General features: G+C 38.6%; 1 protein-coding gene across 2 annotated transcripts in view; it reads left to right on the top strand.

Moving 5' to 3' along the window:
• Positions 1 to 14,356, top strand: part of LOC105225702 (uncharacterized) — a 44,017-nt gene that overhangs the window by 17,787 nt on the left and 11,874 nt on the right. Inside the window, exon 2 of one of the 2 annotated variants that reach the window (XM_011204292.4) lies at positions 11,877 to 12,959. In XM_011204292.4, coding sequence (XP_011202594.2) covers positions 11,884 to 12,959 — 1,076 coding nt within the window. In that variant the 5' untranslated portion in view covers positions 11,877 to 11,883. The remainder of the gene's footprint in view (positions 1 to 11,876; positions 12,960 to 14,356) is intronic. The other variant, XM_049456135.1, reaches the window with a different exon arrangement.

Below are 14,356 nucleotides of genomic sequence, written 5' to 3'. Positions count from 1 at the left end.
AACCTATTTAATATAATAAAGTTTTAAATTTATTCATATGAATCCTTTTTTTGGAAAAAGAGTGCTAACGTTTGTGCCAATCTTCAAAATGTTTTTGGTATAAGCTTGGGTTATCCCAGCATTGTCACCTTTCCCGATAATTAATATTAGATTTTCATAAATCATGTCAATTACATCGTAAAGTTTTAGAGATATTCCGCGATGTCGTCAATGATAGAAGCGAGGAGCGAAAGTTTGACAGTTCGTTTTGTTTTTACCGCTATGTGCCGCAAACTATATCTCTGAAATTTTATTGTGATTTTAATAAGTGCTTTTCATATGTATTATTTACATACATACATACACTATACATATATGAGTTTGTGAAAATTAAATGCGTAATTCCACTCTGTTTTGAAGCCAGTGCACTTAAGCCTCTGGAGTTATGAAATTATTTCATTAGAGCCATTTGGCTTAAATCCCATTACAACGTCGCAAAAGAACTTACATTTTTCTTTATTTTATGATGGCTTTGCAACATAAAAATGAAATAAATAATGTTGGTGTCACTTTAACATTATGTAGGCTTGACTTGTATTCAAGGTCCCAAAACGCAAGAACAACTCATGTGCCAATAAGACAAAGAACCACTCGAAGTGCTGAAAAAACGCTGCGGTTCAGGCAAGTGTTGCTGAAGACCGCAATTTGTCGATTGCAAGAAGATCTCAAGAATTGGGACTGTCTCAAGCCACAACCTGGCGAATTTTGAGGTATTTTGTGAACGTGTAAGACGAAATATCTCCTGTCATCAAAAAAATAGTCGTCACAGTCGGCTCCCAAGTCACTTCTCTACTTCGAAGTTGTAGATAATTTCGTCTTTCTTGGAACCAGTATTAACACTAAGATCAATGTCAGAATCGAAATCCAACGCAGAATAACTCGTGCCAACAGGCAATACTTCGGACTGAGTAGGCAATTGAGAAGAAAGTTCTCTCTCGACAAACAAAGATCAATTCACAAGGCACTCGTCATCTCCATTCTGCTATATGGCGCAGAGGTATGGACGATGACAACATCTGACGAAACGGTCTTAGGAATGTTCGATAGAAAGGTTCTGCGGATGATTATTGGTCCTTTGCGCATTAGCAACGGCGAATATCACATTCGATGGAACGATGAGCTGTACGAGATATACGACGACATTGACATAGTTCAGCGAATCAAGAGACAGGGGCTACGCAGGTTTAGCCATGTCATCCGAAGGGATGAAAATACTCCAGCTCTGAAAGTATTCGACACAGTACTCGTTCGAGAAAGCAGAGGAAGACGAAGACCTCCACTCCGTTGGAAAGACCAGGCGGAGAAAGCCCGTCTACACTTCTAATTACTAACTGGCGCCAAACATCGAAAAGGAAGAACGACTGGCGCGCTGTTGTAAAGTCGGCCTTAATCGCTTAAGTGGTGTCTATACCAATAAAGAAGAAGAATGATCAGAACTAAATCGAACAATAATAAATTAATACCATCTGATCAAATTTGACCCCGACTGACCACATTTCAACAACAAATTTTCACGTATTTTTGTACAAATTTTTGTTATTGGCTTAAAATAGGTTTTTAAGTCAATACATAATAAATCCACCTGATCAAATTTGACCCGGACTGACCACATTTAAACAACACCATTCCTAGTATTTTAAGACAAATAATTATTATCGCCTTTAAGTAGGGTTTTGACTCAAGACAAGCATGTAAAAGCTTAATTCAAGTTTCCTTACACTTGTGTTAAGCTTCTACAGGGATTTCCATGCTAAAAGTCGGTAGAAAAACTTTTCGTGTCGTGATTGTTTGCTTATATGTAAGTCAAGGGTTGTTCTATTTTTCAATTTTTGCTTTTGATTGTTATATTATTCCCGGTTAAGAATTACTATCGAAGAGTTTCTCAAAACAATTCTTCAAAAAATAAACAGTGTTAGTTACATATCGATCTCGAAACTCAGTCTTAAAAAAAGAGGATACCCATATTCATTTTCATAAAATCTTTGTAAAAATTGCTTTCTATACTCGCATTAAGTAACGGTGAAATTTTGTGAACAAAGCAACGCATTTGTGAACTAAAGACTTTTATATAGAAAACCACTTTGATAACACGATAAAACTGAATCATCGAATAAATATTTATAGATTATATACAAGTACATACATATGTATATATTGTATAACTGGTGGTAAATGAGTAAAAGAAGTAGTAAGAGCAGTGAGGTCTTAGCTGTAATCTAGTTTTCTACTCGTAAGTGTTTTTAAAGTGGATCAACTAACAGATTAATAGATATAAATACTTATTTACAATGAGCTTATTTGGATTGATAAAAATTTTTTAATAAGTAGAACATTTATTATGTATTTAGCACGGAACAAAAAAAATTTAAATAATTTCGTAACAATGATTTTTAATTCAATTTCGTTTAGTAAATTTTTCCAAAATTCTTTCTAACTTATTAACCTCTCTAAAAAGCCTGAGGCAGTTGGGCATATCTAAAACAATAGCCGAAGTGCGTAACAAACGAATCCGTAATAAATACCAAAACGGGCTGAACCGACGTTAGTCTGGAGTCCATCCGATTTATTGCATGAATCATGCCGCTATAATGTTGAATATATGTATGTATATATAAGTATATACATACATAGTATAAATATATATTTATATTTACGTTGTGCTTGAGTACACACGAAAATTTATTATTTAATAATTATATGACTAATAGTACGAGCACATACAAATTTACAATGCGATCGTGTTTTGCTTTTATTATAGCAAGCTATTCTTCGATAGAATCGTAGATATGCCATATACATAAAAGAAAATATGTATATCAAATTTATTATTCACACCACACCGCTAATATCGCGGTAATTATAATGTCTCTAACTAATTTATTGAGGGCTTTGACATTTAAACAAAAAAATAAAGACTGAAAACAAAGAGGGAATAAAATGTTATCATAATAGTAGATAATTAAACTTTTTTTTTCACAAAATGTCGGAATTTTTTTAATGCAAATCATGAGAGTTTAAACCTCAACTAGTTATACTAGTTAGCTAAATTAAGAGAGTGTATCTATCGCTTGCTGGACAAAGGTTTATTAAGTTTGCCACATCATTGTCAAGAACTTGTTTCTAACACCCAGAAGGAAGCTTCGAAGCTGTAATATATATAAAGAGTGATCCATTTTAAGGTTCTTTACTTTTTGGAAATTTTGCTTGTTTACATATCCATTGAGCGAGAAATGCGCCTCATCGCTGAACAAAATATAGTTCGAATGCGTCGGATCTTCTTAGAACTTTTAAAGAGCCCATAGAGCGAAGCGATGTCGCTTGGGAAGGTCGAGCAGCTTCAGCTCTTGCACAAGCTGTATCTTGTACGCTCTCAATTTAAGATCTCGACGTAAAATGCGCCAAGATTCACGTGTGGTCTGCCAAAAAAGGTTATTGAAAAAAGTACCTCTAACGTTGGTAAACACGTAGAACACGTAAACACGTAGAAAATAACAACATTTTTTTTTTTAATTATATTCTAATAACTTTCAAGGTAGTTACGTTTACTTTGCCTTCAGCATTCCAGTTAAGTCCGTAATTTGAATCCCGTGCGTTTTGAGCTTCAAGAATTTGAAACTTTGATGGCATAACCCTGACACTATTTTGATGGAAAAAGTTCGTGTAGACCAAAATGTCAGAGTAAAATGTAACTTATTCACTCAAATCAAGTTTAAAGATATTTGAATTGTGGCTCAAGGAAAGCCTACATTGTACTTACATATATGTATACTATACTTCAATTCTGATGAAAAAGATTCTTGGACACAATTTCCGGCATATTTTGAGATAAATATTTATTTATGTACATTAATATATTTTTGTTTCATTTACTATACTTCATTTAATCGAAAACTGTAGTAACCAGATTATTCGAGCATTTAAAAAGTAATGATCAGCATTTCTACAAGTGCCCTCTTAGCTTATTTCTCGTTTGTGACTTCGATATTAATATTTTGTTATTTTTGATATCGAATTTTAACAAGCAAATTGTCAGAATTCCTTTGATATTCCAACAAATGAAATGGAAAATAACTGGGTGGCAAATACTTCGCGCTCCCCCCTCCCCCACCATGATGCATTAAAAGGCCATTGCAAACGCAGATTTCGATTTCGTTCGGTCTAATTGGCAGAAATATGAGTTGCCGCGACTCAACGAGTCATCAAATTAAGTGGCGCGGCGCAAAACTGCAATGAAGCAGGAAATACTCGCATACTCATACGCACACACTGACACACACACACAATGTGTGTAGATATGTATGTATGCAAAAAATTCGCATTTAAGTTTGAATGTATATCGAGCCCTTTTTAATTTATTTGACCGAGTCTAGTGTGCTTCGCGTTGCTGATTTTTGCTCTTTTGTTCTTACACTGATCTATATATGTGTGTGTGTGTAGTTAATAATTGTCGTTATGTGTGTGTGCGTATTTATATTAATTTGTTTGTTTACTTGCCTTTTGCGTGAGTTTTGTTGATAAACAAAAGTTGCTGATCTTACAAGACGAATGAACTCGAATCGCCAGCGCTAGAGTCAGATTGGCTGTTATTTCTCTTTAACAATACGAATCTGAAATTAGGGTGGGCGAAAATGTTCGCGAATGAAATGAAGAATTTTTTGCATGCAGTAAGATGAAAGGATGTATGGGTCTTAGAATAATAAGTTTTGATTGAAGTACATTTCACAATCTTCTGTTCCTTTATTGGGAAAGACACCGCCTACACGGTTATAGCCTAGTTTACAATAGCGCACCAGCCGTATCTTGTTTTCGCTATTTGGCGCATATACCAAGTGAAGTCCTTCTCCACTTGATCTGCCCAACGGAGTGGAGGTCTTCATCTTCCTCTACTTTCACCGACGGGTACCGAACCGGAAATCTTCAAAGCTGGAGTGTTCTCTTCCATCTGGACAACATGACCGAGCCAGCGCAGCAGCTATCTCTTGATTCGCTGAACTATGTCAATGTCGCTCTCAATGTATATCTGGTAAAGCTCATCCATTGACTGGATTACTCACCGTTGCCAATACCCAAGGGCTATAAATCTTCTGCAAAATCGTTCCCTTGAACACTCTTAAGGACGACTGATTTGATGTTGTCATCGTCCATGGCTCCGCGTCATATAGCAGAACTGAAATGATGAGGAACTTGATATTTGTTTGTCGAGAGAAGACTTTAGTTTTGATGATGTGAGATTTTTCGTCTTGTCCTCTTTTAGAACCAGACTTATACGCTTCGCTTCCTTAATCAGTATGGAGAAAGCAAAGATCTCCAGATTAAAGAAGTCGGAAAGGTACTTCCCGATCCTGACGGAGGTTTTGGTGTTGCTCAACCTCAGCTTACACAGCCGAATAAGCTAAGCGGGGATACGTTTGCAGTAGCCTTCATCAAAAGGGGTCTTTCATCCGTGGGTACTGTTTCCTTTTCATGGGGAGTGACGGGTTCCAAACCCAGCGCACAATCCCGCTAGGCGAGTAGTGCACTTTATTTACATTTATATAGTGAGCGGCTTGTTTCAAGACCGACGCTCGCAGACGCACCCCTGATGAACAGATGCTGCAATTAGACTTCAGCGAAGCCTTAAACCGAATATGTCGGAGTGGCTTCGCTGAATCTTTCTCTCTTTTGGACGTGACCCCAGACTTCACACGGGTTTGCTACCGCTTGGCTCGGATTTTCTAAAGTCAAAAGTCACTAAAAGCATGTTGAACAAGAGTATTTCATAATTTTTATATATTTTTTTTTAATTATATTACTTTCACTTAAAATAAAGAGCAACCCTAATACTCACTTTAATGAGTTTTTTCTTCATTTCTTCGACACACTTGCCTTTATACACGCGTTGTTTTCATATTTGCATTTGTTTGCTGTAGTTTTTGTAACAAGCTAAGCTATTCTCTTGGTTCGCTGTTGTGCCAATTCGCATATTAAAATTATGTCGCCAACTTGTTGACATGCAAATGCAAAATATTTCTTCACTTGTGCGCTTTTGTGCGAAGCTCAAGTGCCGGACTCTGCATGCCACTGCATAGTTGAGTAATAAGTGGTTGTATGTGTGTGTGACTGGGGTTATCTACTTGCTGTAAATATCTATGTACATATGTATGTGTGTGTATATCTAATGAATTTTAATTGCAGAGAACAGCAAGAGTTTCTTAAAAGCAACTACAATAACAATAATAATTTACAATGAACTTTAAAGTTGTCTCACGAACAACTTTCAATAACAGTTTGAGCACCACTGCAATGTGTAATATGAGACAGGTGGACAAGTATGCGTGTGTGTTTTATTGCACATGTCCAATACTCGCAATACTTGAAATAAATAATCTTTTAACCGTGAATGCATGCATTTCTAATGAATTGCGCTTGGCAAAGTAAATTCTGAGAGTCTTTGTTTTGCTGCGCTTTGTCACCGCTTCGCACACAAACTTGTCTTAAATATTTGTTCAGAAAAGTTGTTTGGTTTTGTTTTTGCCTTTAAGCCGTAAAGGTGTAGATTGGTGGAAAAATATACATGAAAATTTTTGTTGTAGTATTTTATGTAACAAAGTTGCAAACGAATAATTGTTTGTAAGAAACACGACGGCAATCAAAGCTGCAGCTGCATGGCCAGTTCACATTCTTGGCATGCTGAAATTTAGCTTGGAAACCTGGTTCCAACATCTGTTGGGGGTTAATGCGGGATATTATTTTTATTCCACCAGATTAGGGTTTAGCTTTTGCAGAATCTACATATTTCAGCGGCAGCCACAGCAGATAGAGCATCACGATCACTTTAAGTACCTTTAAGCGGCAAGCTAGACTTAGATGTATATGCTGGCCCCAAAGGTTAAACCAAGAAAGCTACTTGAGTCTCAAAAACGGAAAAATGTCACAGGGAGTTAAATGTTGAAAATAAAATGACTGATTAGAGTGGCTTTCAAGTGGTTTTCAAGCCTCTTACTAAAGTTTTTTATTCGAGAATCGAAATATGGATAGGTTCTAACAGCGTACTAGAAGAGCTTCTTGAGCTCCTCACAAAACACAATGGGATTTGGTGACAACACTACGCCTACGACAATATTATAATGATAATATGCAAGTAGGTGAATACTCCCTGCGATATCGTCCAAAGGCACTTAAGGTTAGGTTAATCTGGTAGGCCAATAAGCCACGCATAGACCAGGTTTGGACCTTTCTGATATATGAGGGAGTTCAGTTGTTATGTCCAAGAGGAGTAGTCATCCTTCAGGATGCACGAATTTTAACAAACTCTGCGGCCTCACTACCGATATCTCTTCCAATGTTTTCCTGATCCCTTGCAGCCTTCTCAATCTGTCAGTCCAATCCTGCGGGCGTGTGTCGTCACCGGACAGTAAGCAGTTTCTTCTATAGAGTGCCAATAGGAATTTTGTATACTTCCAATTTCCGTTTTGCCCATGAATTTTGCTGTTTTGCATCCAGGTAGCTCGTTCCATCGGGTTTTGATTTTCTTTACTTTATTACCGAGATCGTCGTATAGACAAAGCATGGGTTTCCCAATATTGATCACGTTTTCGAATGTTACCTGTACACCATTCTTAGTAATCTCGTCTTCTTATCTACTTTTCCCTCCATGCCTTTGTGGCCTGGCACCCAGTACCAAAAGGATTTACCGTCGACAACATCGTCCTTTAACAAAAGGAGGTGCTTGCTAGTCTTAACGACCCTAACTTTAGGCGGCATAGAGTTAGACATGTAGATCTAAGGATGTCTAAAGCCACATAATCAATTCTGGTATGCCGACACCTGGCTGGTAAATCCGGGTGCTGATTGAAAAGTGTCATCAGGTGGTTGTATACTAAGAACGTGAGTTTGATTGTTGGATGTGGAAAGGTTGATGGGAATATAAAAACATCGCAGACTTCGACAGCACTTCAACCAATGCCGCAAAGCCTTGTCTATGTATAGATTTTTGGCGTAATGCTCATATGCCCAATCGCAGCTGGAGCCAACACCGATCCACATATCATAGTAATCGATCAAATAGAAAAGCATGCCATGTCACTCATGGTTGCAAAGAGGTAAAGGGGTATGGAAGAGAGAAGACGATATTGTCCAAATAAATTAAGGTCTGAGGTGGAGAGTCACCACTGGTCAAACTTCCAAGAGACGACATTACCAAAGTATCTACTTCACAAAGAAATTAATTCTACGCTTGACCTACTAATGAGGGGTAGTACAATTCAATACTACATTGGCGGCTCGAAAACAACAGACGGGGTCCTGCAGGGCCGCACACTAAACTTCTCACACCGATGGAATTCTCCAACTCGGGTTCCCTTATCATAAAGTAGCTGCTTCGCAAGGGGTAAAGAGTGGTCAGGGAAAGATATTGGCAGCAAGTAATAGGTACTCGCCACACAAAGTTCCTAAGAGGTTACAACCTAACAAGGTTTAAAAACGTTATAAATTTCCCCAAAGGCAAATTCCGTCTAATAGTCGCATTCTACAGGCATTGCAGGCTCAAGAAACACCTGCATAGCCTTTTTTATAAACTGTCGGTTTGGGGCATGGAGTCGTAAACTTCTAAGCATCTGATTTTACTTAATTTGCACAACAGTCTCTGAACGAAAGATCAAAGCTATTGGATCTATATGTCTAGATAGGACTCACATCATCCTCAATAATGTCCAACATGTTCGTAAAGTTCATTAGAGTGCTGAGCCATTATGAGTATATTTAGTATGATGGACGGGTGGACGGATGGACACAATAAATGTTATATTGCGGACATTTAAACATCAAAGACGTTCAAAAGTCTCTCTCTACGACCGTGATGTTTCATAAATTATGTTTAGATCACCTTCCTTACATTTGATTTGTTGCTTTGTTTTATTATCTTAAACGAAAAACTAAATTTTGCACAACGAAACCAATTATTTACCTGCAATACACAAATCATTGACGAACATTATTGCAACGCTTGATGAATTGTTGCTTGTATTGACATCCGCTAGCCACACTCGCCATTCTCTATACCCGAAGGCCAACGAAAGCGAAGGAAAATAAATGATCTTGCCAAATAAACAGACGATACGGGTCCAAACCGAAAAGCTAAACACATCTCAGCGCTGCTGGAAATCCGCGGCGTGTAGCGCTACTTCCCATCACTGTTGTCGAATTGAATAAAGGCAGAGGTTATGTAAAATTTCAATACATTGCATATTTGCAATACAATGACAAAGAAAATGATCAATAAATCGAAAAAAACGATTGCACTCGTTGCCTTTCACCGCTTAGCCGTTGCATCTCTTTGAATTCGTCTGAGGGTGCGCAGGGATTTTGAGCAATGAAAGCTTTACAAATCTCTCATTGATTGTTACACAAGCCGAGCTTCACTGCAATTTAAATGCATTTTTTTATTTGAATCGAAAGCCATTTTTATGTGTGTGTTTTTGTGTGATAAAAGATTTTAAATATCAATGATGAAATATTGGAATTACTTCGTTACTTAAGTCAGCTCTTAGCCAGCTGCTGGTTACGACAGCGGTGGCTGGTGGACATATAGCATGCATGTATGTACATATGTATTCCATATTTGTATGTATGCAAGTATATGAGTATGGAAATCGGCGTGGCTTGCGGTTTAAGCGCGGCTTAACTCACTTTTCAGAGGTTTTTATAAAAAATCTTTTAATTAAAGTGGTTTAAAAAAACATATAAATATTTTTTTAAACTTTAAATCAGTGTTGTTGTTGTTAGTTTTTACTATTTGACAAAAAAACCTAATCTTTTGCTTTTAAAATTTGTATTTAGATGATTTTCAAAGTTAATATGCAAAGATTAAATATTTAAGGCTTCTGAACAGTGGTGCGGAGTTGATCAAAATTTCGAAAATAAAAATAATAAATTGTTTTTTTTTTTTTGTATTTCATTTAATTTAATAAATTATTATTATTTAATTTATTAAATAAGGTATTAACATATTACTTTTTTTTTTAAATATATCTTTTTCTCTTAATAGCAATGGAAATCTTTTTTTTTTACCATTAGGTTATTATTAATTTCACAATCTGGTAGGTTAGTTAGTCACTCACAGACTAGTTTTGTTACTTTACGATAACAGATAGTGTTCAGTTGCTAGGTACAAGAGTAGTCGTCCTTTAGAATGCCTGCGCTTAACGCGAATTTTTACAGACTCTAAAACCTCACTATCGACATCTCCTCCAGTGTATCACCCCAGATGCTTACAGCGTAATCTTGTCAATGCGGAACCAATGCACAAGAGATGCTCTCATTTTTTTCCTGGTGTCTTACTCTAAACATTTCCTGCAGTCTTCCCGATCCGTCAGCCCTATCCGGCGATCGTGTGTCGCCACCAAACAGTGACCTTTCGATCTACCGTTTTGCATATGACTTTAGCGGCTTTGCACCCTGGTAGCTCGTTCCAACGAGTTTTGATTTTCTCTCTCATGCTTCTGTCGAGATCGTCGTATAGACAATCTTTGGATTTCCCAATATTGACTACTTTTTTGGATGTTAGCCGTAAACCACTCTTGGTAATTTCGTCCATTATCTCATTGCTTTCGATTTCTTTGTAGCCTGGCACCCTGTAGAAGTGAAGTTGCTTACTTATGGCATCACTTTCCACTGCTGCCCTGCTTTCCAAGGCACATCTGGCCGATATACGATACGAGGTTACTGCCTTGATTGTCCGGTAACTTAAAAGGCACCCGCACCAAACTCCATCGTCGGGTAGCTAACATACTTTTACGCCAGCCATATTTCTTTATGTTTACTTTAAACCTTCTTTCCCAGTTTAAAAGTGGAGTCATGTAGTCGGTGTTTGCCAAACCGCCATTACCCACCGAGCCATGCCCGAAGGTTTTATATGTAAATTCTCTTGCAGCCAGTAGTCGTCCTGCCGATTTTGCAGGGCAGTTTTCAGCGAAGAAGCCTTTAGATGGTAGGTTTAGTACCAGAGCCGCCACTGGAGTTGTTCTTAAAGCTCCCGTTATGCACAGCGCAGCGAGTCTCTAAACCTTTTCCATTGGCTTACGGTAGACGTGTTTCCGTACGTCTGTCCAACATACTACTGCACCATAGAGCAGATTTGACTAACAAAAGCTGTGTGTATGTGAGAGATATCGAGAGAGCCTGTCCCTCAGGGGATTTGGTGCGGTCCTTGAGGGAGAGTTGTGCTCCATTCATCGAAAGGAACATCCATAGAGGAATTTTGTGCTTTCTTGTGAACACTGGCAGATCTGTTTTCTCCGGGTTCGACCCCAGATCCGCTTACGATGCTCAGTTCTGAACTCTACGAGTATTGAGAGTGGTGGTCATAATATTGCTAATGGTCCGTAGACACCTACCCATATGCCACTATCTTAGGGCTTTGCCTTCCATGTTCCTTTGCAGTTTATTAACCACAAATGTCCATAGAAGCAGAGATAGCACGGAAACTCCTTGCGGGTCCTTGCCATTACTAATCCTTCAAGAATCAAAGGTTTCATTAATTGACAATCTAGTGGTTGATCGAAACTCTTTTTTAAACCCTGAAGAGGATATGTTAAGTTTACCACAGAGTTTGTAATACCCAGAAGGAGCTAGACCTCAGATTTGTTTTGTGAAAAAGATTTTCCGTAACTAAAAGTTTTTTAACTCAAACATAACAACGGCAACCGAATGTGACTTAACACCTAACTGTAAACATATTCTGTTATAATCTACAAATATATTCACCATAACCTCATTTTTCCAAAAAATGTACATAACTCTTTACAAACACTCGACCACACACTTTATTTTTAGCGTTTTTCGTTTTTCACTCTTTTCAGTTTCAACATGGAACAGGAGGACTCTTGCCGACCCGTACCCGCGCCGCGTCGCCTCTACCCCGAGCTGCGCAAAACCGACTATGAAAACGTCACCGTCGAGTTGATTAATAAAAATCTCAACATCAACTCGGAAAATATACACACAGTCACAAATTGCACCGAAAAAGTGCCAAACAATAAAATCTTCTTCGGCACGCACTCGGATCAAGAAGATGCCGGCAGCGTCGGCACACGCAAGTCCATATTAACAGAAACCAATGACTTGTATGGTCCCAATGCAAATGAGGAGGTCGCGCCCGCACCCATCTACGCTACACCAACACCGGCGCCGCGGCCACGTAAGCCCCAAAACACTGACTTCGAGAACGCGAACAGCATCTACGAGAATACAGTGCTACGCAGCCCCTCGCCAAATACGCCGACACTCTATCCACAACTGCCGCGCGCCACCGGCGCCATCAGCAAGGAGACTTCACCCAACACATCGACAGCCTCGTCGCCGTCGAACAGCCGCTCGGCGATGCGTAAAGCGCCCGATCTACCGCCGAAGACCTACCTCAGCGTGGAGCGGGAGCGAGGCAATCGCGCACAGCGCTATTCCATCGGCAGCGAAGTGTCCACCACGAGCAGTTACAATGTGACCATGGATGGTGGCGGCAGCGCTTTTGGTGAGCGCTCATTCAGCGGCAGCTACAAACAGAAATCGGCCTCCAATGCAACGCTGAATTCATCCTTGGACGGTTCGAACGAGAGTGGCGATAATGCGAAATTCAAATCACCTTCACCCGGGTATGTAAGCGACGTAGGTGGCAAATGCAATCTGAACCGTTATGTGTCGCACAATGCTAGTGATATTAGCACACACGATGATGATTACGATGTTGACGATGACGTTGAGGTTGATATTGCATTTGATAGCGACGATAGTGGCCGCAACAACAACACCAACAGCAACCAATTGAACAATCAATTCACTGGCATTGCCGCTGGCAACCAAACGACAAACGACAAAAGCGCATTCACTGCACTCACCAATGCCCCTGACACCAACGCAATTGCGTGCAATCAAACTAAAGTCAACAAGTAATGCTTATCACTCAATGAACCGTTAATGCATTTTCGAAATATTTTTAGTTTCAGTTTAAGGGTTTTTAATTTATTTTGCATGCTTATTCGCGCTAACATTTCTCGAAACGGTATTTTGGCAATTAACTGGTGTTTGTACATAATTTTTGCACTGCCTGCTGACATATATACGTATAGACATATTGTTGTTGGGTATATTTTAACGCACATAACTGTACTTCTATTCTAATAAGATTATTTTTGGTTTAGTGCACAGTAACATTTTGAACAAACATATTTCCACCAATTTTTTTATGAATTTGATATTTGTTTAGTTTCGAAGGAGAAGCAGGCAAGGAACTGAGTTCTGTAACGAAATTTACAAAACAGGAGAAATAATACTTTTTTTCTCAACATAGTTCCTTTCAGGAGTGATATATTGATTATAGCGACCCTCCAACTGTTCGTTACTATTTTTGTCTTGTGATTTGTACCTTGCTTAAAAGTTGGCCTAAGTTTCGACGATCACCTCTTCATTCGACGAAAATTTCTCTCCAGCGAGCATTCTTTTGAGATATGAGAACAGGAAATAGTCACAGATAGCCAGATCTGGAGAATACTTTGGATGCGGAAGCAATTCAAAGCCCGATTCATGGATTTTTTATATCGTTTTCACAGGCCTGTGACACGGTGCATTGGCTTGGTGAAACGTCGTCTTCTTTTACTTTAAATTCGGGGTTTTTCGACATTTCGTTTTTCGATTTTCATCCAATAACGCTATGTAATAGCCACTGCTATGGTCCTTTCTTTTTCAAGGTAATCAATAAAAGTTATTCATTGCGCATCCGACATAACGTTGCTAGCCTACTATTACATTTTTCCACGCTTTGGAGCGGTTTCATAGTATGTAGTCCTCTCGGATGACTGTCGATTTGACTGCGGAGTGAAATGATGGACCCATGTTTGATCCTTTGTCATATTTCGATGCAAAAACTCGGGTTTATTACGCTTGAACATCTTCAAGCACTGCTTCGAATCATCAAATCGTCATTATTTTTGGTCAAAAACGACCTCGCGCGACACCCGATTTGTACAGAGCTTTCTCATACCCAACTATTCCTTTCAGTTGATATCTTTAGAGCGTCTGCTATATCGAACGACATCACTTTACGGTCATCCAAAATTAGTTTGAGGACTTTTCTGATGTTTTCGTCGGTAGCAACCTCTAATGTCTAAACTTGGCATACCAATTTTTGATGGCTGATTTTCCTGAGGCGGTATGAGAAACCAAATTTTTACTTCCCATCAAAAAGCAATATTTCATTAACTCGCAAAATTCCTTGTTACCCATTTTTTTCACAATAACAGAACTGTTTCACGCAAATAGATATACATAATTCACATACTAATGATCT

Source organism: Bactrocera dorsalis, chromosome 4 (assembly GCF_023373825.1).
Source record: "Bactrocera dorsalis isolate Fly_Bdor chromosome 4, ASM2337382v1, whole genome shotgun sequence".
NCBI lineage: Eukaryota > Metazoa > Arthropoda > Insecta > Diptera > Tephritidae > Bactrocera > Bactrocera dorsalis.
The sequence above is the reverse complement of the archived record's forward strand: the minus strand, read 5'-3'. Positions and strand labels throughout refer to the sequence as shown.